Source organism: Dunckerocampus dactyliophorus, chromosome 6 (assembly GCF_027744805.1).
Source record: "Dunckerocampus dactyliophorus isolate RoL2022-P2 chromosome 6, RoL_Ddac_1.1, whole genome shotgun sequence".
NCBI lineage: Eukaryota > Metazoa > Chordata > Actinopteri > Syngnathiformes > Syngnathidae > Dunckerocampus > Dunckerocampus dactyliophorus.
In genome coordinates this window covers 15,454,489-15,477,284 of record NC_072824.1, presented here as the reverse complement: position 1 = coordinate 15,477,284, position 22,796 = coordinate 15,454,489, and the positions used below count along the sequence as shown (strand labels likewise).

General features: G+C 38.2%; 1 protein-coding gene across 3 annotated transcripts in view; it reads left to right on the top strand.

Annotated features, from left to right (window-relative positions):
• Positions 1 to 22,796, top strand: part of ctnna2 (catenin (cadherin-associated protein), alpha 2) — a 316,834-nt gene that overhangs the window by 191,640 nt on the left and 102,398 nt on the right. For all 3 annotated transcript variants that reach the window (XM_054779585.1, XM_054779584.1, XM_054779586.1), the window contains one exon: positions 16,570 to 16,722. In XM_054779585.1, the coding sequence (XP_054635560.1) occupies positions 16,570 to 16,722 (153 nt within the window). The remainder of the gene's footprint in view (positions 1 to 16,569; positions 16,723 to 22,796) is intronic.

Here is a 22,796-nt window from a genome sequence, read left to right as displayed (position 1 = left end):
AAACGCATGTTTTGTGGCCCCCCGTTTGACATCAAAGATTATGCAAGTGGGGCCCGCGAAGCTTGGATGAGATTGTCACACAGTGAAATGAACAGGGGGGTCTAGACAGAACACTACTTGCAATCACAGTACCAATACAAAAATGACAGCATAACTTGTGACAGGTAAGTAAACACACAGAGCAACTACTGTTACTAAGGGGAATAATAAACAAGTACTTTACAACAAGTACCGCAAAGCATGCTGAGAAGCCAGAAGACGGCGGTGCAGTGTAGCATCTCCACAAAATGACAGTCGCAGTCTCTTTTACGACATTATTCTGACTTGAACACCAATGTCAACACTGTGTATGTATCTCCAGCTCACAAACCCGCCTCTAGTCCGTTCCGCCCTCAGAACATCACAACAACATCTTGATTATCCATGTATGTTGTGGTCTAAATAAAAAAGAAAGACAAAGAAAAACAACAAGTAGATATTCTTATCGCTCGTAACTCTTAATGGGGAAGCACCATTTGCTGTCCGTAAGTGTGCTCGGAAATCCCATAAAATACATTCAAAACATGTGAATTCAACTTACTGTAAATGACGGGGTTTCTTTGAACGCAACCCCTCATTGTTCATAATAGCACGGTTAAAGTGTGATTCAAATTAAAGAGACTGTTGTTAGGCAAATAGATTTTCATACGTGTGGTGTCTTTTAGCTTTTATTTAAATTTTCAGTTTATTTGGAGCTGTACAAATACAAAATAATACACATAAATGCATATAATCCTGTCCTGTCAATTATCTTTCGGTTCATAAAAGAATGGGTATTTTTCAGACATAGTTCCAAATGGTGATTAATCATGATTAATTAATTTCAAAACTGCAATTAATATGATTAATTTTTTAAATCATTTGACAGCCCACATTTTTATACTTTTGTTTTATATTTATTACCATTTACGGACTACCATCGCTCATGCTCACGTCAGCTTCTGGTGGTGTTTGTGAACAATTTAGTCATCAGGTTGAAATGGACCAGAGTGAACACATGATGCGGCCCAGCCTCACCCACACTCTGCCTGCAGTTCAACTGAGTTTGAGACCCCTGCTTTAGATGTTGTTCCAGTGTATTAAATGTATGTCTAATTTCTAGGAACACTAAATATTATTTGACTAATCTCCTTGGCCAGGGACTGCCGTGAACACTGAGAAGTGTATTCCATATTTAATGTTGAACTCTGTTTTACTTCCAATTTTCAACACCCCACAACAACAAAAACATTTTTTATCATGATGAATAAAGAAATGGAAGAGAAATTAAACAGATGTTTTGACGCAAGGAAAGGAAGACTGCATGAGTCATGCTTTGATAGTGTGAAACCACGACACGTTATGCAGAAAGTGACCCTCCCTGAGCACTTTATGAATTTCACATTCCAAAAATGCTTTGAGAAAAGGTTGGATCCTATTAGAATCGAATGTCATTTAAACATTTTTTTTTTCCGCTATGAAAAAGCACTTTGGTGTCATGCTACATCTTATTCGACTTGCACAGAAGAGTTGCGACCTTGTCCTCTCCCAACTTTTGAAGACCAGGGAATTATTCCAGATGGGAAACTATAACTCCCCGCTTCCCAGGGGGGCATTTGATGAGGCTGCCTGACTAGCTGGCAGGCGGTACTCATTTTAAACAGGATGTTCTATTGACTCAGGAGTTGGCTTGACAGAATGGGTGCACAGCACACGTATAGGCATTACAGAGCTTTGATAGTGTAATATACCATCATCAGGAGTCATACTGACTCATTGAAACACAGGACCTTCCATTGGGGCGGAGCACACCTGCTGTATGGGCATTTTAAGTGCTCCTGACTCTTTTGTGGAAAAAGGAGGGATCAATTATTGAGCAGACAAGTGCAAATGACTGTGTTTGGGAAATGAAAGCAGGTTAGAGTGAACACGCTTTGTGACACTGCCAGAAATGTGCAGCATTGTTTTATTTGGCATTCCGCTGTGTATACATACAAAAGAAGGCAAAGCTGTTTGTTATCCACTATACACTGCTGCGGGTGTCAACCATGTACTCCCCACTCCTAAATACACTCCCTTAGAGACACTTCCTTGCTTCACTAATGGGACCTTTACAATACATTTTTACCAAAAAAAATTGTATTGTCTAGGGATGCTCCGATCACGGTTTTATGCTGCGATGCCATTCATCCATGACTGATCGGCCGATACCGTTCACATGGATTAACTGTACATTTTTCAATTTATATATGATGAGTGTTATTGGCCAGGGCCGCCGTTAGACAATTCCATGGGCCCCTGGCAAATAGGTAATTATTAAAAAACTAACTTTTGGATGGATAGTTTTTTTTGTTTTTGGCTTTATTTTTGTGGAATCATTTTTGTACTATTTGACACAAACCTGAATTTAATTCCATGCATGTTTTGGAGTAATACAAATGGGAAATTAATTGTTCAATAATTTATTTTTCAGTACAGAATAAAATAATACAAATAAATGTCTTTATTAAATAGAAAACTGTCTTGCTTAACTTAAAACTGAATAAATTCAGTGTCCAGGTTACAGGGGTCTCCAACTTTCATCACAATTAGAGCTGGCAAGTATTTGTACTTACTGTTTGTGAGCTATTCAAAATCACCCAGCAAGCTAGGAGACCCCTGTCATACATTGTCAGCATCATAAGGTTGCACACACACTGAGTTTATGTTCATTAAACAACCACACACAAATAGCGTTTTGAGGACAACACATAATTAGTATAATGACAAGAAAAAAAGCAAAAGTGTTCAGTGATGCTTGAAAAAGTTAGTACGTACCCCATGAACATGATATCCACTTCCCCATGGGACAAAAAAGAGCTTCAACCTAACCGCATTGCTTGTTTGTTTTAAAAACAAAATGTCACACTGGTAAAAAGTCACATTTGGAGTCTGAAGACGAGAAGCTAGGATAATTGTAGCTCGGTAGCTAGCAGGCTGCCGCCAGTGACAGCTGGGTAACGCGTGTAAAAAAAGATGCAAGAAAAGGGAACACCAATATGTTGGACAAGGGAGTGACCAAACACACTTGCATCGATTGGCGTAGCCTGTGTCAAGCTGTCAAACTGAAGCCATTGAGGTTTTACAGGCTGGTGTTGATTCTCGCGGCAATACAGCACCATGTTGGCTCTGGTTGGCTCAGTATTGGTGATTAGATTGGAAAGGCATTTTTTGGAAAGGCATATGCTGATGACGTGTTTTTTTACGGGAATCGTTCGATACTAATCGGTGGTCGATCGATCGGAGCATCCCTAGTATTGTCATATTGCCGTATAAATATAACACTAAGCCAGTGACATACAGTAAGATGCATGGCTGGTGAGGCACCGAAGAAAAGAAGAGATTATTAGTATTATTATTATTATTATTTATAAAAAGAAAAACATTTGTGGTCTTAGCATTTATTTGTATACGAAGTTTATGCAAAATATAAGTACTTCAGTGCCTCCGCGCATGACATTCCTCTGTATTTTATCGTTGGATTAGCAAGAATAATGATGTCACAATTACATTACACAGGCTGTAGAAAGTCATGGTGTGTAACAAAAGTTTTTGCATAAATTTTATTGTCAACATGCTGACAAAGAGAAACGGGCACGCACCATCCCCCATCTAGTGCACTCAGTGCACTGCACAAAGAAAGATAGTAGACTCAGCTTGAACACTTAAGCCGAGGGAAGCGATTCACCGCAGCCTCATGTCATGTTTCTGCCCTGTATTTGATCAGGAAATGTGCAAATTCAGTGATGATTACTTAAGAAAATGTTAAAAACAATCTGCATCATACAGAAAATGCACTTATACTATTCCAATGGACAAATATTAGATAGAGTTTATGCTATCACTGTTTTTATTTTATTATATTATATGTATTATATTTGTATTTTTTTATGATGGCATCAATGGGAAAGGACGTACATGACAAGAACGCTGCTGTTGATACTACAATTTTGCACAGTTTTGGTGCTTTCCTGCCGACACTTCACAAACACAAGATCAGAACTGCTTGCTGACTCACTCAACTTTAACTCGGCTTAGTGAGAGGTACAGATTCCTTCAAATAAACTAGTTATAAGTGCTGATAGCAAGTCTAACCGGCCGAACTACTGAGGTTCAACAATACAATAATGCCAAACACAAAGAAAAAGATATGTTGGATGATTACTTATTTATGTATTAGTGCTCATGTGAAACGTTATCCAAAATTTTGACCCAAAATGACGATAAAATAAATCCCAATTATTATTTTTTTCAATATTTCAAGTTAATTCAAATCAAAAGATGTGTGTTTTTAAAGCGTGCCGGAGTAGGGGGTACGTGGCTTCAGGTCAAATGTCTCAAGGGATAAGCCACTGTAAAACGTTTGGGATCCACTGGTCTACAAGAATGAGCATCTGACAACAATCTTTGTACATATTAAAGATCATATTACCATGACATCAAGGACCTACCATCCACAAAGAAAGAACCATGCAGCTGGAAGGATTACATTCACTATCATTTGACTTTTGATATCATCGTTGCAAGGAACTGCTCACCAAGTACTGGAATTAGGAACCCGTGGATTTACATTCAATGGCACTCACAGTGCAACACGAACGGCGGCAGGAAGTGGATCCGGATATCAACGGGGAAAAAGGGAAAAACTTTGTTGTTTTGTTTTTTTTTTGTTGAAAAAAATAGTGATGATAATAATATTAATAATAATAATAAGAAGAAGAATATCTGCTTTGATTATATGGAAGAATAAGTGAACAGTGAATTAGTGTATGTTGAATACAGAAAGTGACAGCATTTGAAGTGATACGGAGAGGGGGTAGGATTCAATAAGCTCTGCTTCTTCCTACTCCTTTTCGGACATGTGGAATTGTGAATTGTAACTTGAAGGATTCAGTGTAAACTGTTGCATGTTTGAAATAAATTAAACCACACCAATAACCGTTTTTCCCAACATGCGTCTTTGTGCGTGCGTGGGTTCTCACCGCTCACTCCGGTATTCAACTACCATGATTGTTTTGTATTTTCCTTTGAATCTGCCTCATTGAATGCGTCTTTTAACCTCCAACCAGGTTTAAGATGAAACAAGGAGGGTGTGGAATACATTTCTGTGCACTGACTAAATCCTGAATACTATGTTAGCACTCTCTTTCTGTGACTAAGTCTTGTCACGCTAGTCTTGCTTTATAAAAAAAAAATAATAAAGGAAGGAATTGACAATTTAAAGCCTATGACTTCGGACTCGACTCAACTTGTCCTGACTTGGACTTGTACGACTTTATTTGAGACTTGAGTCAAGACTTGAGATTAAAGACTTGAAACTTGCAAAACACTGACTTACTCCAACTTTTGTGCAAATTAAACCAAGCCGACTCGACGAGTCACACTTTTCTCGTACCATTGCTTTGAAGCGGTTATAAAATAACTAATGTCATACCTCTTCTGTTGTTTTCTAACTCGGTAACAACAATTGGAACACTTTTTTCCTGCTGCATCTCTCCAGTTCACTGCCCCCCAGTTGATTTGCATGTATAAATCTGTAGACCTCGCATGTAAGACAATGTTTTTTTGTTGTTTTTTTTTTACAGACTTTCTGTTCGAGGTAAAATGCTGGCTTATTTCTGGGTCAATTTTCACATCATTTTCACTGTATTTCTTCAAATAATGGCTTCCGCTTTAATAGACTCTAATAGCCTCAATTCATCACCGAATGCATCACGGAATGCATCACCCACAGCCCCGACGTCATTTTGTTCTTCTTCAGGCTGCCAACTAGTTCAGACTGAAGCACCAGCGTCTCTTTTGGATGCAGCTATGTAGCGCACTCCAGTTATTGTCAATTGCTTCAAGACGGTATTCATTAACAATTAATTCATTGATCTGTATGCCCGTCCCTAGCCTCCGTATTCATATACTCTCAAGAGTTTTTGGCTTGCACTGACAGTAAACACTTGACGTTTCCACTTTTAGAAGTATCATACTCCTACACCTAAATACTGAAATTTGATGTGCTGGAATATTTTAAGCCGTCAGGCCCTGTGAAAGATTTGCAGTCAGGAAGAGTTGATGACTTAGCGGTGACTGCTGTGTAGCAAAAAATATATATACTAATGTAACTTATTTTTATAAGCCCAAACTTTCATTTTGGGGGGTTTGAAACTGCAACTGTAATCACAAATGCAAGTGCAACGGAGGGCAGGACATGTTTACAAGGGCAAAACTACAATAAGTGATGTGACTGACTGCACGAATGGACAAGATTTGTACCACTGGAAAGGTTGAGGATTGCAAATGTCTTCATGCTGAAATTAGTATGCAGTAAGCAGGTTGAAGGAATTGTTTGGAATGAGCCATGTGTTTTAGCCCTTATCATTCAGCCTGTAATGAATGCATCTGTCACGTCATCTCTGCGGCCCTACTTTGACTGATGGGGCATTCTAGGATTCCCCGTGGCACCGCTCCCTCACTTCGCCGTCTCTGACGCTCCTCAATGGGATGGTGAAATCATTTCCATTGTGCCATTAGTTCACTGATTGGTGCAGCTGTTCCTAATTGTTGTGGGTTATGTTGTTAAGGCAGAACAGCTGCCACAATCCACAAATTCAAGATTTTGGGGGGGAAAAAAAACAACTCTTATTGTGTCTTCAAAAGTTTAGGGCTTGCAGTGGAGTTTCATATGATTGCATCACAAACCACTGAGAATAATTGTGATGGTAATGCTGTCTTCTGAAATCAGGGCTGTAATGAAAAGAAATATAATTTTGCACCGAAAAAGTTGTAATGTTATGAAAATTGTAATTTTACAAGGATAATGTAATTGATGATTAAAGCCATAATAGTATATCACATGAATTCATGAATGGTGGAACATGGGTTGTTGTTCTCCACCAATGAGCTTGATAACGCTTCGCCATCATGTCGGGGCGGGGGGCTCCTTTTTTATGGACCACTTCTGAGCCACCCCAAACTAGATGAGCCCGCCCACCAACCACTTCAGAGGTCAGCTTACTAAACTTCACTACAGCTGTAAGTTTGTTCATTTTGTTTTTCTTCAGCGAATAGGCTAACCTAGCATGATAAAATGTGACTTATGATAGCACTGTAGCTCACATGCCTCCCCTTGTGTTGCTAACATCTTGTGAAAGTCTTGTGAAATTCTCAGGCCCGACTATTCACAAGATTTAGGAGTGACATAAACACAAATCAGGGATAACTTTTTTTTGTTGTTTTTGTCCGATCCAGCCATTGGGGCAGATAGTATTGCTGATCTGAATGTCCTTACATGCTAAATCAGGGATAACTTAAAAAGGCACCAACCACAACACTTCTGCATCATGCAGAACAAGAGTACAACATTTTAACATATACATAAATCTGAAATGTTGGATAATGTTACATCGTTCACTTCATTTCCGATACTGATATCAGCGGATACCGATATAGGCAGCAGCTCTTCCCTCAAGCTAATGTCAGGTCACATCTTGTATAATGAATGAACACATTATGCTGCTTTTACGGTGATACCACTGGGTGCATTTCACAAATAAAAACTGTTTGTGCAAAATAAGACAAAAAAATGCAAATAACATACTATTATTTATAGTGTAGCATTTATAGTATAGTGCCAACTTATTTTAAACATTCTTTCTCAACAGAAGCCATTAAAATATCATGACCAATAGACAACTAAAATAACATGTCCTCCTTCTATCAACAACTACAGTAAGGCAGGTTAGTGTTAATAAATTCACAAATCCATCTGTCCATTGTCTATGCCGCTTAACCCTCATTAGGGTTGCGGGGGTATGGTGGAGCCTAAGCCAGCTGACTTTAGGCGAGAGGCGGGGTACACCCTGGACTGGTTGCCAGCCAATCGCAGGGCACATACAGACAAACAAGCATTCACACTCACATTCATACCTATGGACAATTTAGAGATTTAGACAATTTAGATCCAATTAACCTAACATGCTTCCAGGAGTACCTGGAGAAAACCCATGCATGCACGAGGAGAACATGCAAACTCCACACAGAGATTTCCAACGGAGATCTTCCAGATCTCCTGATTGTATGGCCAACATGCTAACCACTAGGCCACCATGCGGTAAAATCACAAAAAGGTATTCACTTAAATAATGCTTGTAATAATACAATTTGGAAAGCTGCACATTTTGATGTGGCACAAACATCAGTTTAAGAACAAAGTACAAATGATAAAACTCAGAACTAATACACTCTGTGAAATTATAAACTGTGCTCATTCAGCACGTCAGGCATGAACGCAGCATGAAAATAACATGTGAGACTGGAAGTACTGTATCAAAGGAACGTACCTTACTCACCTCTCGCATAACCAGCGCTTTCATTGCATATTTACATGTCAAAAAATTAGAATATTGTGTAAAAGTTCATTTTTTTCCGTAATATCATTCAAATTTTGAAATCTTCATATATTCTAGGTTCATCGTGCATGCAGTGAACTATTCAAAACCTTTGTTTTCTTAATTTAGATTTGTATGGCATACAGCTCAAGAAAACCCCAACATCCATGTGTCATAATATTAGAATCTTCTGACAGTACTCGGTTACTCCTGTCTCAAAGTACTCAGTTTGCTAATTTAAAAATCAGCTAATCAAAACACCTGTTAATTCCCTGAGCCAAAAAAAACCTTGTCAGCCTGGTTCAGATCACAGAACCACAACCATGGGGAAGGCTTCTGACCTGACTGATGAGAAGAAGACTGCTATTGACGTCCTCCATCAGGAGGGCAAGAAACAAAAAGGCATTTCAGAAAGAGTTGGCTGTTCACAAAGTGCCGTTTCAAAGCACATGAGAGGAAAGCATGTTCAAAGATCAAAATGTGGGAGGAAACGCTTCACAAGCAGTAGAGATGACCGGAAGCTTAAGAAAATTGTGTAGCAGAGCCACTTCAAAAATTTGACTGAGCTCACAAAGCAGTGGAATGAGGCTGGAGTGGGGACCCCAAGGAAAACATTCCACAGACCTCATCCTAGAAATGGGCTACAGGAGCCGGATCCCCAGGGTCAAGCCACTCCTGACTGCAAAACAAAAAAAGAAACGTCTGACCTGGGCTTTGGATAAAAAGAATTGGACTGTTGGCCAGTGGTCCAAGGTACTGTTCTCTGACAAAAGCAAATGTCTCTGATTTGGAAATCAAGGTCCTAGGGTCTGGAGGAAGACTGGACCACTCGTAACTGGTTTACCGACAACGGTATTACTGTGCTGGACTGGCCTGCAAATTCACCTGACCTGAACCCCGTAGAGCACATGTGTCAAACTCGTGCCCTGGAGGGCCGAGACGCTGCAGGTTTTCTCTCCAACCAGTTTCTTCAGCAGGTGATTTAATTGATGAGCTCCTTCCCTCAAACTGAAGGTGTTGATCATTAAAATCACCTGCTTTAGTGACCGGCTGGAAAGAAAACCTGCAGTGTCTCGGCCCTCCATGGCACGAGTTTGACACCCCTGCCGTAGAGAATCTGTGGGTTATTGAGAAGAGGAAGATGAGTAACATTAAACCCAACAACAAAGATGAACTGAAGGCCGCTATCAAAGCATCCTGGGCCTCCGTAACTCCTCAACAGTGCCAAACAGTGCCTCCATGCTAGACCGAACTAAAGCAGTGATTCGTGCAAAAGGAGCCACAACCAAGTATTGAATACAGTAATTACACAAAATACTCAGTGGATTGAAATTTCTGTATTATAAATCCCATTTTGTATTATTTTGATGAAATAGTCACATTTTTTAAACATGGATTTCTGGTTTTCATGAGCTAAATGCTATAAACGTCAACATTTTAAAAATAAAAGACTTGAAACAATTCAGTTGCTGTGTAATAAATCGAGGATATATGAAGGTTTATTTTTTTCATGATATTATGGAAGAAAATTAACTTTTACAAAAATTTAAATTTTTTTGAAAATTCCAGACTGCAGACATGCCACGCCATCAAGCTTGTTGCTGTATGGAGAACTACGCCACTCGTGCGCTGATATCATAAGAATCGATATCTATTTTTTTATGCCAGGACATCCCTAATAAAAAGGTTGCTGCAGGTAATCGGGTGCAAAATATCAAATAGTCACGCCGTTAATGTCTGTCCTTGGTCTGCTGACGATCAGTCACTCCACCTCTCTACTCTCCTTTCACTAAGCATGCTGTACACCCTGATAGATATCTTCTATGAGAGTTATTACTGGATTTTTGATTTGCTCAGGCTGTTTCCCCTCAGCAGCGACTCCAGCCCTTCATGCTGTGATTGCTTTTGACATTTTAATAAGAACCGTTCCTATGCTGACCCCAAGGTACACCCCGACACTATGTGCTCTGAATCACAAGAACATCCGGCACAAACCAGTATAGTGTTACTGTAAACAGTCAAAAGAGAGACAGATATCAGCATTTACCTTTCAAACGCATGGAAAGTGTCCTGGTTTAACCTTTTTGAAAATGCAGTGGAATTGATGGAGAGATTATCCACAAACACCACAATCCAGGTCAAGAAATTACAATAAAGATGCCCTTAGTAGGACTTAATGGGAAAGTAACGATATCTGCAAACTTCACTGGAAATTGCCAGTGCCTCACAATCAGGCAGAAGAACCATGTGATTCATCTCAGACAATTCACAAAGAAGGGTAATGGTAATAATGAAAACTTAAGGGTTTTCCCTTCCTCATGGACTCATGGATATGATCCCGCCTCTGACCAGCTGCACGCTAATGAGCCCGTCTTTTTTATACACCTACCACTTCATCAAGGACAGAACTTTATTCTGGCCTGAACACATAAACAGCAGTGCAATTCCAACACCATATATGTACCTCCAACTCCAAACAAACACACACAGTATCTACCTGGAACGACACTTCCTCATTGTCACGCTACTATCGTGAGATGCATTCATGGACACTCCGACCATCACAACAACGTCTTTAATCTTTGTGTATGTGTGGTTTAAATAAACAGAAAGACAAATAAAAACAATAAGTGGATATTCTTGTCGTTCACTTTGTAACTCTTAATGTGGAAGTACAATTTGCTGCATTTATGCTCGGAAATAACATAAAATAAACTTAAAACGTGTGAATTCAAGTAAAGTTACATGGTGTCTATATATATATATATATATATATATATATATATAGCATACTTTAGTCAGAGTAAAAAGTGTAATATCATCGCTGACCTTGCCCCTCTGTATCAATGTGCTCAGCTGTGGTTAATTTTAGCTTTGCTTTTTTTTTTCTTGATAGCTACAGCGTACAAAATGGACAAGAGAAGGATATGACTGATTTAGAAACAAGAGGACGAGGTATACAGTACAGCAGGACACAAAAAGATGTGTCATGCACATATACTGCATGACATATGCTGCCCCATATTTTAGTGATGCAAAAATCTGACACTGTTAGTGCACGCTAGATTTGGAGAGTCCGTGTGGACGTCTTTAAAAATGCATTTGTTTCATATGATACTGGGTGTATTTTCATTCGTGCACATGTTTGTTAGGTAGATTACTTCTTCCTCTTCAATTTTGTATCGGATTTATAGTGTGTTGGACCACATCGACTCATGCAAGCTTCAAAGGTTAAGTCAAACTTTAAGCCTTTCAAACTCATGAATTGGAGATTCAGGACAAGATAAAAGGTATGTAGGATATAAATTCACTTTAATATCTATCTGCAGATTAAATTTCATTAAAATCGGATGCGAAAATGTTAATTTTGGCCTGCAATTACTGTGTACATGCAATTTGTAGTGTGGCATGGAAATGAACACAGCATGCTGCTGCACTGCGAGTGCTAGGCCTACATGAAAATTATGACACTTGATTTTCTTCCCTGGGCTTTTTGATTATCAAAACAATTTAAATGGCTACTGTGTTGACTTTTAAAACAAATTTCATAGCCTAAGTTATTATATATGTTGTAGCTCGGTTGTACTTGCCAAGGTCTGTGGATCGATCACAGCTTTTGTTTTGACTCAATGTTCAAGCAATGGTGGCCAAAGGCACCATTTCCTGGTATTAAAGTGCTCTAACTTCTTTAATACCTGGGGTAGAGAAGGGAATGATGTATCAAATTAAAGTTCAAGTCATGTTTTATCACATAGAATTATCACAGACATGATTTTACATATTTCAAAATTTTGCAACATTCCTTTTGCAAACGTTAATTCAACCTGAAGAGGTATTGGTTGCACTTTATTTTGATATTAAGATTGTATTATTTTATTTTGAAAAAACAAAAGCAGAAGGAGCAGGTAAACTACTGTTGAAATGTTGGTTGCACTCACTGTACTTTTATTGAAATTTTATTGAATATTGAACATGAGAGCAGAAGAGATTAACCTGTTAATTCAACCTGACGTGTTGGTTGGACTTCATTCAAATAAAACGTGAATGCATTTGCCTTAATAGTTGTTTACTTTCTTTGTTCATATCCATAATTATTTTTACCTGATTCCCTTACAAAAAAACTAAATCTAGAAAACTTCACCTACACTGTCCAGTATCCAGGTATTTATTTCACCTTGGTTGAATTTTTGGCTAAAAAGTTGCTAAATCGATTTAAAGTTACTGAAATGTTTTGTATCGTATCGTTCTAAATGAACCAATATCATCCTTGAATCGTATCGGCAACCACAAATCGTGATAGGAATTGAATCGTTATTAAAACAAATTGTTACACTGCTAATAATTGTCTACATCAACAGATGTAATCGTTGAATCGTATCATTTGTACACTGTATCAAATTGTTTTGTTTTAAAAAAAAAATATCATTTTTGAATCGTATCTTAACCTGATAATCTAGATGCGTTTCGAATCATTCACCACAAAGACATTTACATTGCTACTTATTATAGATACAAATTTCTATTCGTGATTAATTACAAGTTAACTATGGACAAAATGTGATTAATCATAATTAAATAGTGTACTTGACTGACAGCCGTAATTATGACTTAATCTTTTTAAAAATATTTTAACTTTATGCTATGAAAGTGATGTTATTTCTGCTCATAATATTATGACGTTATTCTCAAGATCTCAAGATTACAACTTTTTTCTCTTAATATTTTGACTTTATTCTTGTCACACTACTGATTTTTCCATGTTTGCTGTTGTTTTTTTTTTTAATGTTCTTGTTAAAGTCTATTTTTAGAATGTGCCGTGGGCCAATAAAAAAAACAAAAGACTGTACTTTGGACACCCCTGGTATATATATACATTTAAAAATGGGTATGACCTATAGGACAGTTAAATGCAAAACATGTATTGGTGAAGATAATTCATTTTTCAAGTGTCAAATTAATTAATTCAAATTAATTCTTAGTGTCACCCCAACCTCAACCGCGTCATTTAATGGTTGCAAGCTAATGACAAAAAAACCTCTAAATTAGACATATACTTTTCATAATGTCCCACACTTGTTTTTTCTGCAAACCTGGTTTTGGGATGGTATACTGGAATTGTTAGATTTATATCTACCCACATCCCTCCCCGCCAGATAAGTGGATAGCAATGATGCACAACTGCACTGATGGCAGTGAAACATATGCAACTTTCGCCTTTCCAATGAGCCAAAGAATATAAACCACTGTGTTCCTTACCTGGCACTGCGGCTCCGTAAATCACTGATCCAAGATTATGCAGTTCTTGATAAAGTAGTGCTTATATACTATATTACATTGGCTTCAGGTTGTTTACAGCTTGAGCGACCGTGCCATGCCGCCTAGACTAAGCTAAATCTACTTTTTTCCTGATGGTCCTAATGGTGTATTAGCTTTTGTCGTAAGGCAGTCATTCTTTCTTCTTTCTTTGTCTCCACAATGGCAAATCATGCTGTAATTATTCCAGGGAAGTACCAGACATGCACATTTATTTTGTATTACCTTGTGAGTCACTGACATGATTATGTGCATCCATGCGTTTAGAAGATTGATATTTAGGTTGATGTGTCTATGAGCTGGACTATTGCTTTCATGCCATTGTGACCTAAATTGATATTCCTGCTTTAAATCCATCCATCCATCCATTTTCTATGCCGCTTCTCATCAGGGTCACGGGGGTATGCTGGAGCCTATCCCAGCTGACTTCGGGCAACAGGCGGTGTACACCCTGGACTGGTCTCCAGCCAATCGCAGGGCACATATAGTCAAACAACCATTCACACTCACATTCATACCTATGGACAATTTAGAGTTGCCAATTAAGCTAACATGTATGTTTTTGGAATGTGGGAGGAAACCGGAGTATCTGGAGAAAACCCACACACGCACGGGGAGAACATGCAAACTCCACACAGAGATGCCCAAGGGAGAATCGAACCAAAGTCTTCCCGATCTCCTGACTGTGTGGCCAACATTCTAACCACTAGACCACCGTCTTTAAATGCAAACAATTACAATTTAAATAAAAAATGATTGTCCTGAATGTAAGACAGTATTTTGTCCCTCAGAAAACATTCTGGTAAAAATGTAGTCTTATCTTCAGTGTCTGGAACAACAAAAGAGGAGTTAGAATTAAAATGCTATTATTTTACAGGTACTGAAAACATCATGAAAAAAAAAAATTATAATCGTACATTTTGTCTTACAAATATTTTTCCATAAACCGGTGTTGAAGGATATGAATTGTGTTGTAAGTAAAATAAAAACAAAAAATAATTTAATAATCATAAAAACCAAACATGTACACTGTGGTGGAAAATTCCCATAAGCATTGGTGGAGAAAAGAACTAAACTGCTCAACGACAAATCTTTTTTTATTTTTTTTGTTACGAGTGGTTGTGGTTTGATCCCAATGCGGAGAGGCCACAAAGTGTAGAGAAAAAGGTTTAATACAAAAAGTAATACTCAAACGGAGTAAGGCAAAAAACACACAACAGTCCAAAAACAAAGTACAACTCCAAGCCACACACAAAAGGAGAACCAAAAACGCTGCTTGGAAAAGACAGCAGGAGAGAAAAATACTAGCAAGGTAATAAATAACAAAAAGTGCTGCTGTAGAAACCAAGCAGTGAATAGAAGCTAATGCTGAAGCTAGTAACAAAAAGAGCTGCTAGAGAATGCTACACAGACAAAAGTATGCACAGTAAGGTAGTAGGACTAGTAACCAGAAAGCTACTGTACATACAACACGAGGAATGGTTGACCTTGGATCAGGTGAAGTCCAAAGAAACAATCTGGCAACAAGTGAGTCCCACAGCATGGCTTAAAGAAGACCTGATGACTAATTGTTCACAGGTGTGCACAGGTGGCTTCGTCCCGGCAGGCCCAGCAGTGCACTGCAACAGACAACAGACAGGCGGCAGCAGAGCAGCTCAAGCAGAACATGACAGTTTTTGGTATTTATTTTTATTCTGATCCGAAGGGAAGACAGTTGAAACAGACTCATAACAGTGGGCCGCAAGTGCCCCTCCCCACCACGCCCGAAAGACAGGACAGAAGCATAGTTATACAAAAGTTATCAGGACTTTATCAGGTGCAAGGACATATTCTGGGTTAATCAGAACATGTTGACGTGGAAACACCCCGTCGGAGAATCTTGTTTTTGGAGACTGGAGGTCTGAAGTTCGAAGCCACGAGCAAATATTGGCCTGATTTCTATTACAACACCTTATTTAAATCTAAATAAATTAAAATTTAAATGAAAAAAATGCCAATATAGGACAGTATTTTACCCCTAGAAAAGAGTCTGGTAAAGATGTACTCTTATTTTTGTGGTCTAGAAATGTATACAAACCAGCCGGTGGCACCTAACAACTGCTCTCCAAGCAAGTCAATGCTTTTCTTCCTGTCACTCCCACACTAATGTCGTGGAAAGATGCAACCACGACACATAGCCCCCCAAAAAATAAAGTGTGTAGTTGTATAGGTTGTTAGCGAGTTATCAAACAACAGAAGAGGAGTTATGATTCAGTTATTTTACTGGTATTGAAACATGATTTAGATACATTTTGTCTTACCAATATTTTCCATCAACCGGTTTTGAAGAATACGGGTTGTCTTGTAATGAAATGCTAAAAATTACAACAAAATATAAAATATGTGTTTGAGAGAATCTTGTTTTCCATTATATTCCTGTGTGCCTTCATGGGGGTCTTGCATGACTAACCCCATCTGTCGATATGATAAAGCACCTGTCTGTCTTGCTTTCTGTACTGTTCCCTGCAGCATCTCATCAGATATCCCAGTGAGTACCACAGGGGTCCATTTACTCTCTCATGAAACAACCAGTCCCTTGCCACTTGGCAACAAAACGATTCCATAAACAAAGATAAAAGTTGCAGTGTCTTCCCCTCGTAAAAAAGCCTTATGGGGAAAATTACGCCTTGTAAGCAATCTGCACTCTGTCCCAATAAGAGTTACTTTTCTCTCGCTCGCTCTCTCTCTCACAAAGTTCTCCACAATGCAGTGTAATCATCTCCGAATGAAGTCATATTAATGCGGTGACCTGTTTGACATCCCCGTTTCTATTCTGTTGCAGTTGAGAAAGGCGGTGATGGACCACATCTCCGACTCATTCCTGGAGACCAACGTCCCTCTGTTGGTGCTCATTGAAGCGGCCAAGAGCGGAAATGAGAAGGAGGTCAAGGAGTATGCCCAGGTGTTCCGTGAGCATGCCAACAAGCTTGTGGAGGTAAGACATAAATTCTACATGTATATACGCTCTCTCTCTGACATACACACATATTCTTATTCACTATGTCATGTGTAAATATTGAATCAAGCTGGTCAGGGCGTTTGGAATAAGATTTTAACTTACCACAGCCTTTATCAGGTAGCCGAATGCAAACCAGACCTCTGTTTAATAAGGATTTAAAAGCCATGTAGTTTCTACACGGATGTATAGACATTGCATATATGCTTTTACAACACTCTCCAAATGCTATAATGGACATACCGTACAAAATCATTGACTGCAGCATGTGGCACTTGGAAAAAACAACATGTCTACATGTATATAACGAACAAACCAGTATGTGACAGAATCACTGTGACACTTGACCAGGGCAAAGAGAAAGGAATATACTGTTGGTATGACAGCGCCATACATGCTCATTACATGTATGTTAATACTGGAAATCGCTTTGGCATGTTTGGCAAGGCCACTCTCCTTCTTACTTATTTATTATACATCTGACATCAGTGTGCATTTAGTGCTAATGTGAAGTCTGCTGAATAAGCGCAATGAAAGCCCAGTAATGCAAAAAAAACAGATTAACAAAAAACGGAGCGCCCACAAACACTGTTGTTTACCTCCAATGGGAGAATAGCCCCATTTCCATCTGACCCACTTTACTTCATTACTTCCTTATTTAACACTGGTTGGTAATGGTATGGTGATGGTTTTATTTTTTTTGGATGTGATTAACAAGTTGAGGAACATCACGTTACGTTGTACAGTTCCGAATGTCCGAAAAGGAGCAGTAAGAAGCAGGTCTTACTTAATTGTATCCCTTCTCCATATCAAAGCAATTACAATAAGGAAAGAAAATAATAGATGCCTTATTTTTGGACTATAAATTGCTGCGTCATATAAGCCGTATTAGTGAAAAAATGTGTCAGGAAGAGGAAAAAACATATACAAGTCACACTGGACTATAAATAGCATTTACTGGTATTTATTATTGAGCTATCATGAGAGCAAGCTTTTTTATTTTTTTTTAGGACTGCCATCATGGCACCACTCCTAACAATATTTAACATAGCCCGTCTTTGAATGCATCTTTTGAATGCCTTATATCTGTATTGTAATTATGTAATTAGGCAAAAAAAAAAATGCATGTTTTGCGTATGTTTTGACTAATAATATGTCGCATACAATCACAAAACAGCATCGTGTATTAATTAGTATATCTAAAAAAAAATGTGATAGACTGAAGCTGCAAAATTCAAAGTGCGAAGTGGCAAGGGACGACTGTATATGGATACAATAAAAACCTACCTGTTTAATAAATGTCATAATTTTCGAGAGAAAGACAATTTTAAAACATGGTATGATGTCCGGACACATCCCGGTGTATAGAAACACATCAAAAAATATTTTAACACCAAAACTCATTTTTGTATTCATCAATGAATCGAAATCATACGTGTGTCTTTAGTTAGTCAGTGGCTGAAACAGCAGCTACAATCTCCAAGCTAGACATAAGTATAGTAGTCTTCATTAAACAACACTGCTGTCTAAAATATGCCATTTCTCAATCCATACATCATATAGTTATAGTTGCACATTACTTACTGACACACAGTCTCCAAGGCAGAAGCATATTAGAAAGTATTCCATAACAAAAAGCATCTGGTATGCTCTCAGTTATTTAGTTTGTGTGCCTAACTGTGTCACAAGCTCAACTTTAAGTTAAAGGCAGCACTTGTTAAATTATATATATATATATATATATATATATATATATATATATATATATATATATATATATATATATATATATATGAAAAAAGTGTGACAGTGTACAATGTAGTATATAAAGAAATGCAGGATTTAGACATAATAAATAATTGTTATTATTTGTGCCAAATAATTGAACAAACTGCAAGTCATGCTGATGCCTCATACTGTGTAGACCTTATTTTTTGCTTCTATGCATGTTAAAGTGATATTCAGAAAGGTCTTTGAATATTTTCAAAAGTGTTAAATGTAACTTTGGAGCTCTCGACCCTGTGAAAAATCTCTCTGCCCTTGAGTGGGAGTTCCCTTTTGTTCTCATGGCCCATTCAAAGTAACCTTTTGCTTAACATACTGTCACTTAAGACGGCAGCACCATGCTTCCTTTGACTTGAGCCGAGAGTGATTTGCGTGCCCTTTTTGGTCCACCCCAGCTGTTTGCTGATGGGCTTAGATATGACTGATGCCGCCCTTAAAGCCTGTCCTTTAAGCCCAACCTTAAAACTTTGTTCATGCAAGGACACCAGGGGCAGATGCAATCTACTCTTACACTGCTATGCATTCTTGAACTCTCGGCAGAGAGAATGTAGCAAAATGTCTCTTTTCTTTCTTTTTTGCACTGTGTTCTTTATGCAAAGTCAGGTACTCTGTAGTCATTTGTATGCTAAAGAGACATTGGCTGTGCAAAAGCTTATTTTATGCCTGTGTATTTGCAGTGAGTTGGCAGGTGCAAACCAGCATACTATTTGACATACAGATCAGTATCTTTCCTTTGATCCATGCACATATGACAATTGTGTAGAGGGAATTTAAATATGCACTGTAAATTAGGGGCAGGAAGTCTTCGAGCATAGGATGGATAATAAGGACAAATGGGATCGATTCTCATGTGTATATGTACTGTATATGTTACTATGCTTGATCATTCCTTGTCACTGAGAAACAAATTTCCCTATTAGGGTCAGTGCATAATGCAGTGCATGCATACTGACCATACCACACAATACACAACAAATTGTAAATCTTAACATGTTTTCTCATATTCTAGCCTGGAGGTGTTAATACTCAAATGCAGAGGGTATCAAGCCTTTTTTTAATAGGCTCTTATTTGTATTTTTATTGTTATTTATATCGCATATCCATTTTCACAATATCTAATACTGATATTTTGTCATCATTCTTAATAGAGGGGCAGGCAGTCCGCTGACTACCTCCAGTGGCAGTGGATATGAGTCTACTCTTGAGACTGTTTAGGTGCTGCTGTTTTGATTAACAATGGAGCTGGCAACAAGTTCAAAAGGGCTCAGAAGTTAACTCTCTTAATGTATGGAATTACAGTTATAACCCATAAACAGTACGTGGGGGGGACATGCTCTATTTCAAGTGAACGATGCATTCAGTGATTCATTGAGGCAGGGTATTTACTAGAGGAAAGGCCACTGTTTGAGAAATTGAAGGTGGTGTTGTATGAAATGTATTGACCAGCTTTGGTTGATTTTCAAATCTTTTCAACAGCAGGGTATGTTTTAGGAAAATGCTGCATGTGCTGAGAGTATCGATTACTCATCTCAGTGTCTCTGGTTGGTAATTTTGTATGTGATTGGCCTACAAGAAGTATTTTACCAATTAACTCCTTTGACAGACCGTCTGACTGGTCTTGGCCTTTTTTCCAATGTGAAACTCTGTAATGTCTCTCTGCAATGTGTGTGCTTGGAGGGTAACTGTCAAGCCGGCAGCATTTATTTTAATATTGCATGTAATCCAATTTTATCTAAAGATTTTCTGTCTCTTTCAAAATGGACTTGAGCTACATTTGCTCTCCATGAAGATTCCAGGTCGCCTAATTTACGCATCATTTAAAGGCATCCGCAACTGTTTATTAAAAACTATGCCTAAATCGTTATAAATGGGAGTGAAAACTCCAATCTAGCAAAATATTGATTTTACCCTTCTCCTAAGATCGCTTGTAGAGGCTGTTTACAGACATTGGGGCTGTCGTCTTGCTGGCAGTGCACAAAACATTGAAGACTCATGATGTCGGCAGGTTGAGTCTATTCACTAGTATTCAAGTACTTTAAACGCTTTAAAAAATTAGGATGATGTTTATCCTCTTCTACTTCAACTTATATGGGTTATTGCGTAACCCTATAATGACCTAAATCCACTGTGTATCGCGCCAAGATGGCCTTAACATAGCCTTTGCCCCGGTTAGCATGCTTTCCTGTTTTTCCTGTTAACATTGGAAATATATGCCAAAATTTTGCCTCATATTCCCGTTATGCAATATGGTGCGTGTCTTATCATGTTATTAATACACCGCATGAGTCCAACTGTGTTCTTAATGTATGTAATGTATGTCTCCAACGCTTGACTCTGTATTTCTTTGCAGACACAGTTCTGTGAAAAGTCTGAAAAATGGTCACACAAAACATGTTTATGGTTCTACAATTACATTTTTGAATGCATAATATAATTCTAAATACATATAAATGACAAATGAAAGGGATAAATGGAATGTTTAAGGTTACTTTTACCTTCTTTGAAGATGTGATTGTGGATGAATCGCAACACAATCACAAACAGCATACACAGGCTCCTAGCTATCACCCCACCCCCAAATAACCCCCACAAGCCCACAGTACCCACGCTTCTAGTAAGTAAATCTCCATATTTTCGGCAATGTTTGTAAAAACGTGTAAAAGTGTCCATCAAACGTGTTTCTGCTAAATACTGTATTGGTTAAATTAGCGTTTAAATACTTTCGATTTCAATGTAAAATAACAAAACAATGAATGTATTGTGTCATTTTACCTTGTTGCAAGATGACCATAACAAGGGCATTTGCATAACTACCCAATATTGAAATTACAGTTATGGACATTTTGGGGCATTCTTTGATTCTCAAATGTATCTAAAATACACATATAGCTTACCATTATGACTGTGAAGGACAAATTGACCTTTCCGGTTTTAAATCTGTCCAGAAAACATCATTTGTGATATGTTTTTGTGACCATCACTATAATACTGCTGTGTTTTTTAAGACATGTAGAAAACAACATTCTCCTCTGAAATGCATTACAAAATAATAGAGACAAGTCCGTATTTGTCCGTCATAACAGAGTACATTTATTTTCACACCATTTAACGCTCTTTCTTGAGCTGCCATTGCTGAAGTCCCTGGACCATTGTAACACGACTATGTGCACACAGATGACAGATTATTTTGCGCTCAAGTCTGTGTTCATCAGCCCTTGCATGAAGTTATTTTGAGATGTCAAACTTCAGCATTGAGTCAGTGAGTAAAGAGTAATTATCTAAATAAAACATTAGCTCTCGTCTATGTAGATAAAGTACAACATATTCACATCCAATCTCTCTATGACTATGCTTGGTCTCATGCATTTACTTTTTTCTTTCCTTATCCACAGATCCACATGTGTATGTGTGTGTGCGTGTGTGTGTATATGCGTGTGTGCGTGTGTGTGTAAGTAAGTACAGCATGTCCAGTTTTCCATCAGCACATTAGCACAGCTCCCACTTTTCTCCTCCTATTATTAATTTAAGCGCAAGATGAAGATCCAATCTTTTAAAACTTGCCGTAGTTCATTTTATTGCCACTGCAGTGAAAATGTTCATGTGCCAGAAATCTCTTTGACATCGAAAGGACGTTGCGCTTCATCATTCCCTAATGTCACAATAAGGTTTTCCTCTAACCTTGACTCCATCTTTTTTAATTTATTTAATTAATTTATTTATTTTAACTGGAAAAGACGTGCTTGGGAAGAGCTCTGCTGTCGCTACTACAGTTTTGAACTATTTTGGAGCTTTCCTGATACACTTCAGGAACACAGGATTAGAACAGCTTGCTGACACCCTCAGCTTGAACTCGGACAAGGGAGAGGTACAGATTCCTTGAAATAAATGAGTTACAAGTGATGACAGCTGCTTGCAAGCCAAGCGAACTGGCTAGCTGCTGATGTTCAAAGCGGTTGCCTAATAAGCTCTAATAAGACAAGATGTAAGAGGCCTGCAAACACAGATTGGAAATGTACAATCACAGAATAACAGCTTCGAGAAGAGCCTTTCTGATATCCATGATGAGCTCACAAACCTTAAGGAACAAAATAGAGTACTGCGCAGTGATACTCAGGCACTACGGTATGATATCAAGGCACTACAAGATAATAATGCTGCCTTGTGCAGTGCTCTTAAGGAGGCAAAAGAACACTATATAGGAAGAAATAAAGCAGTACGCAATGATATCAAGGCACTACAGGATGATATCAAGGTGCTACTGGATGATT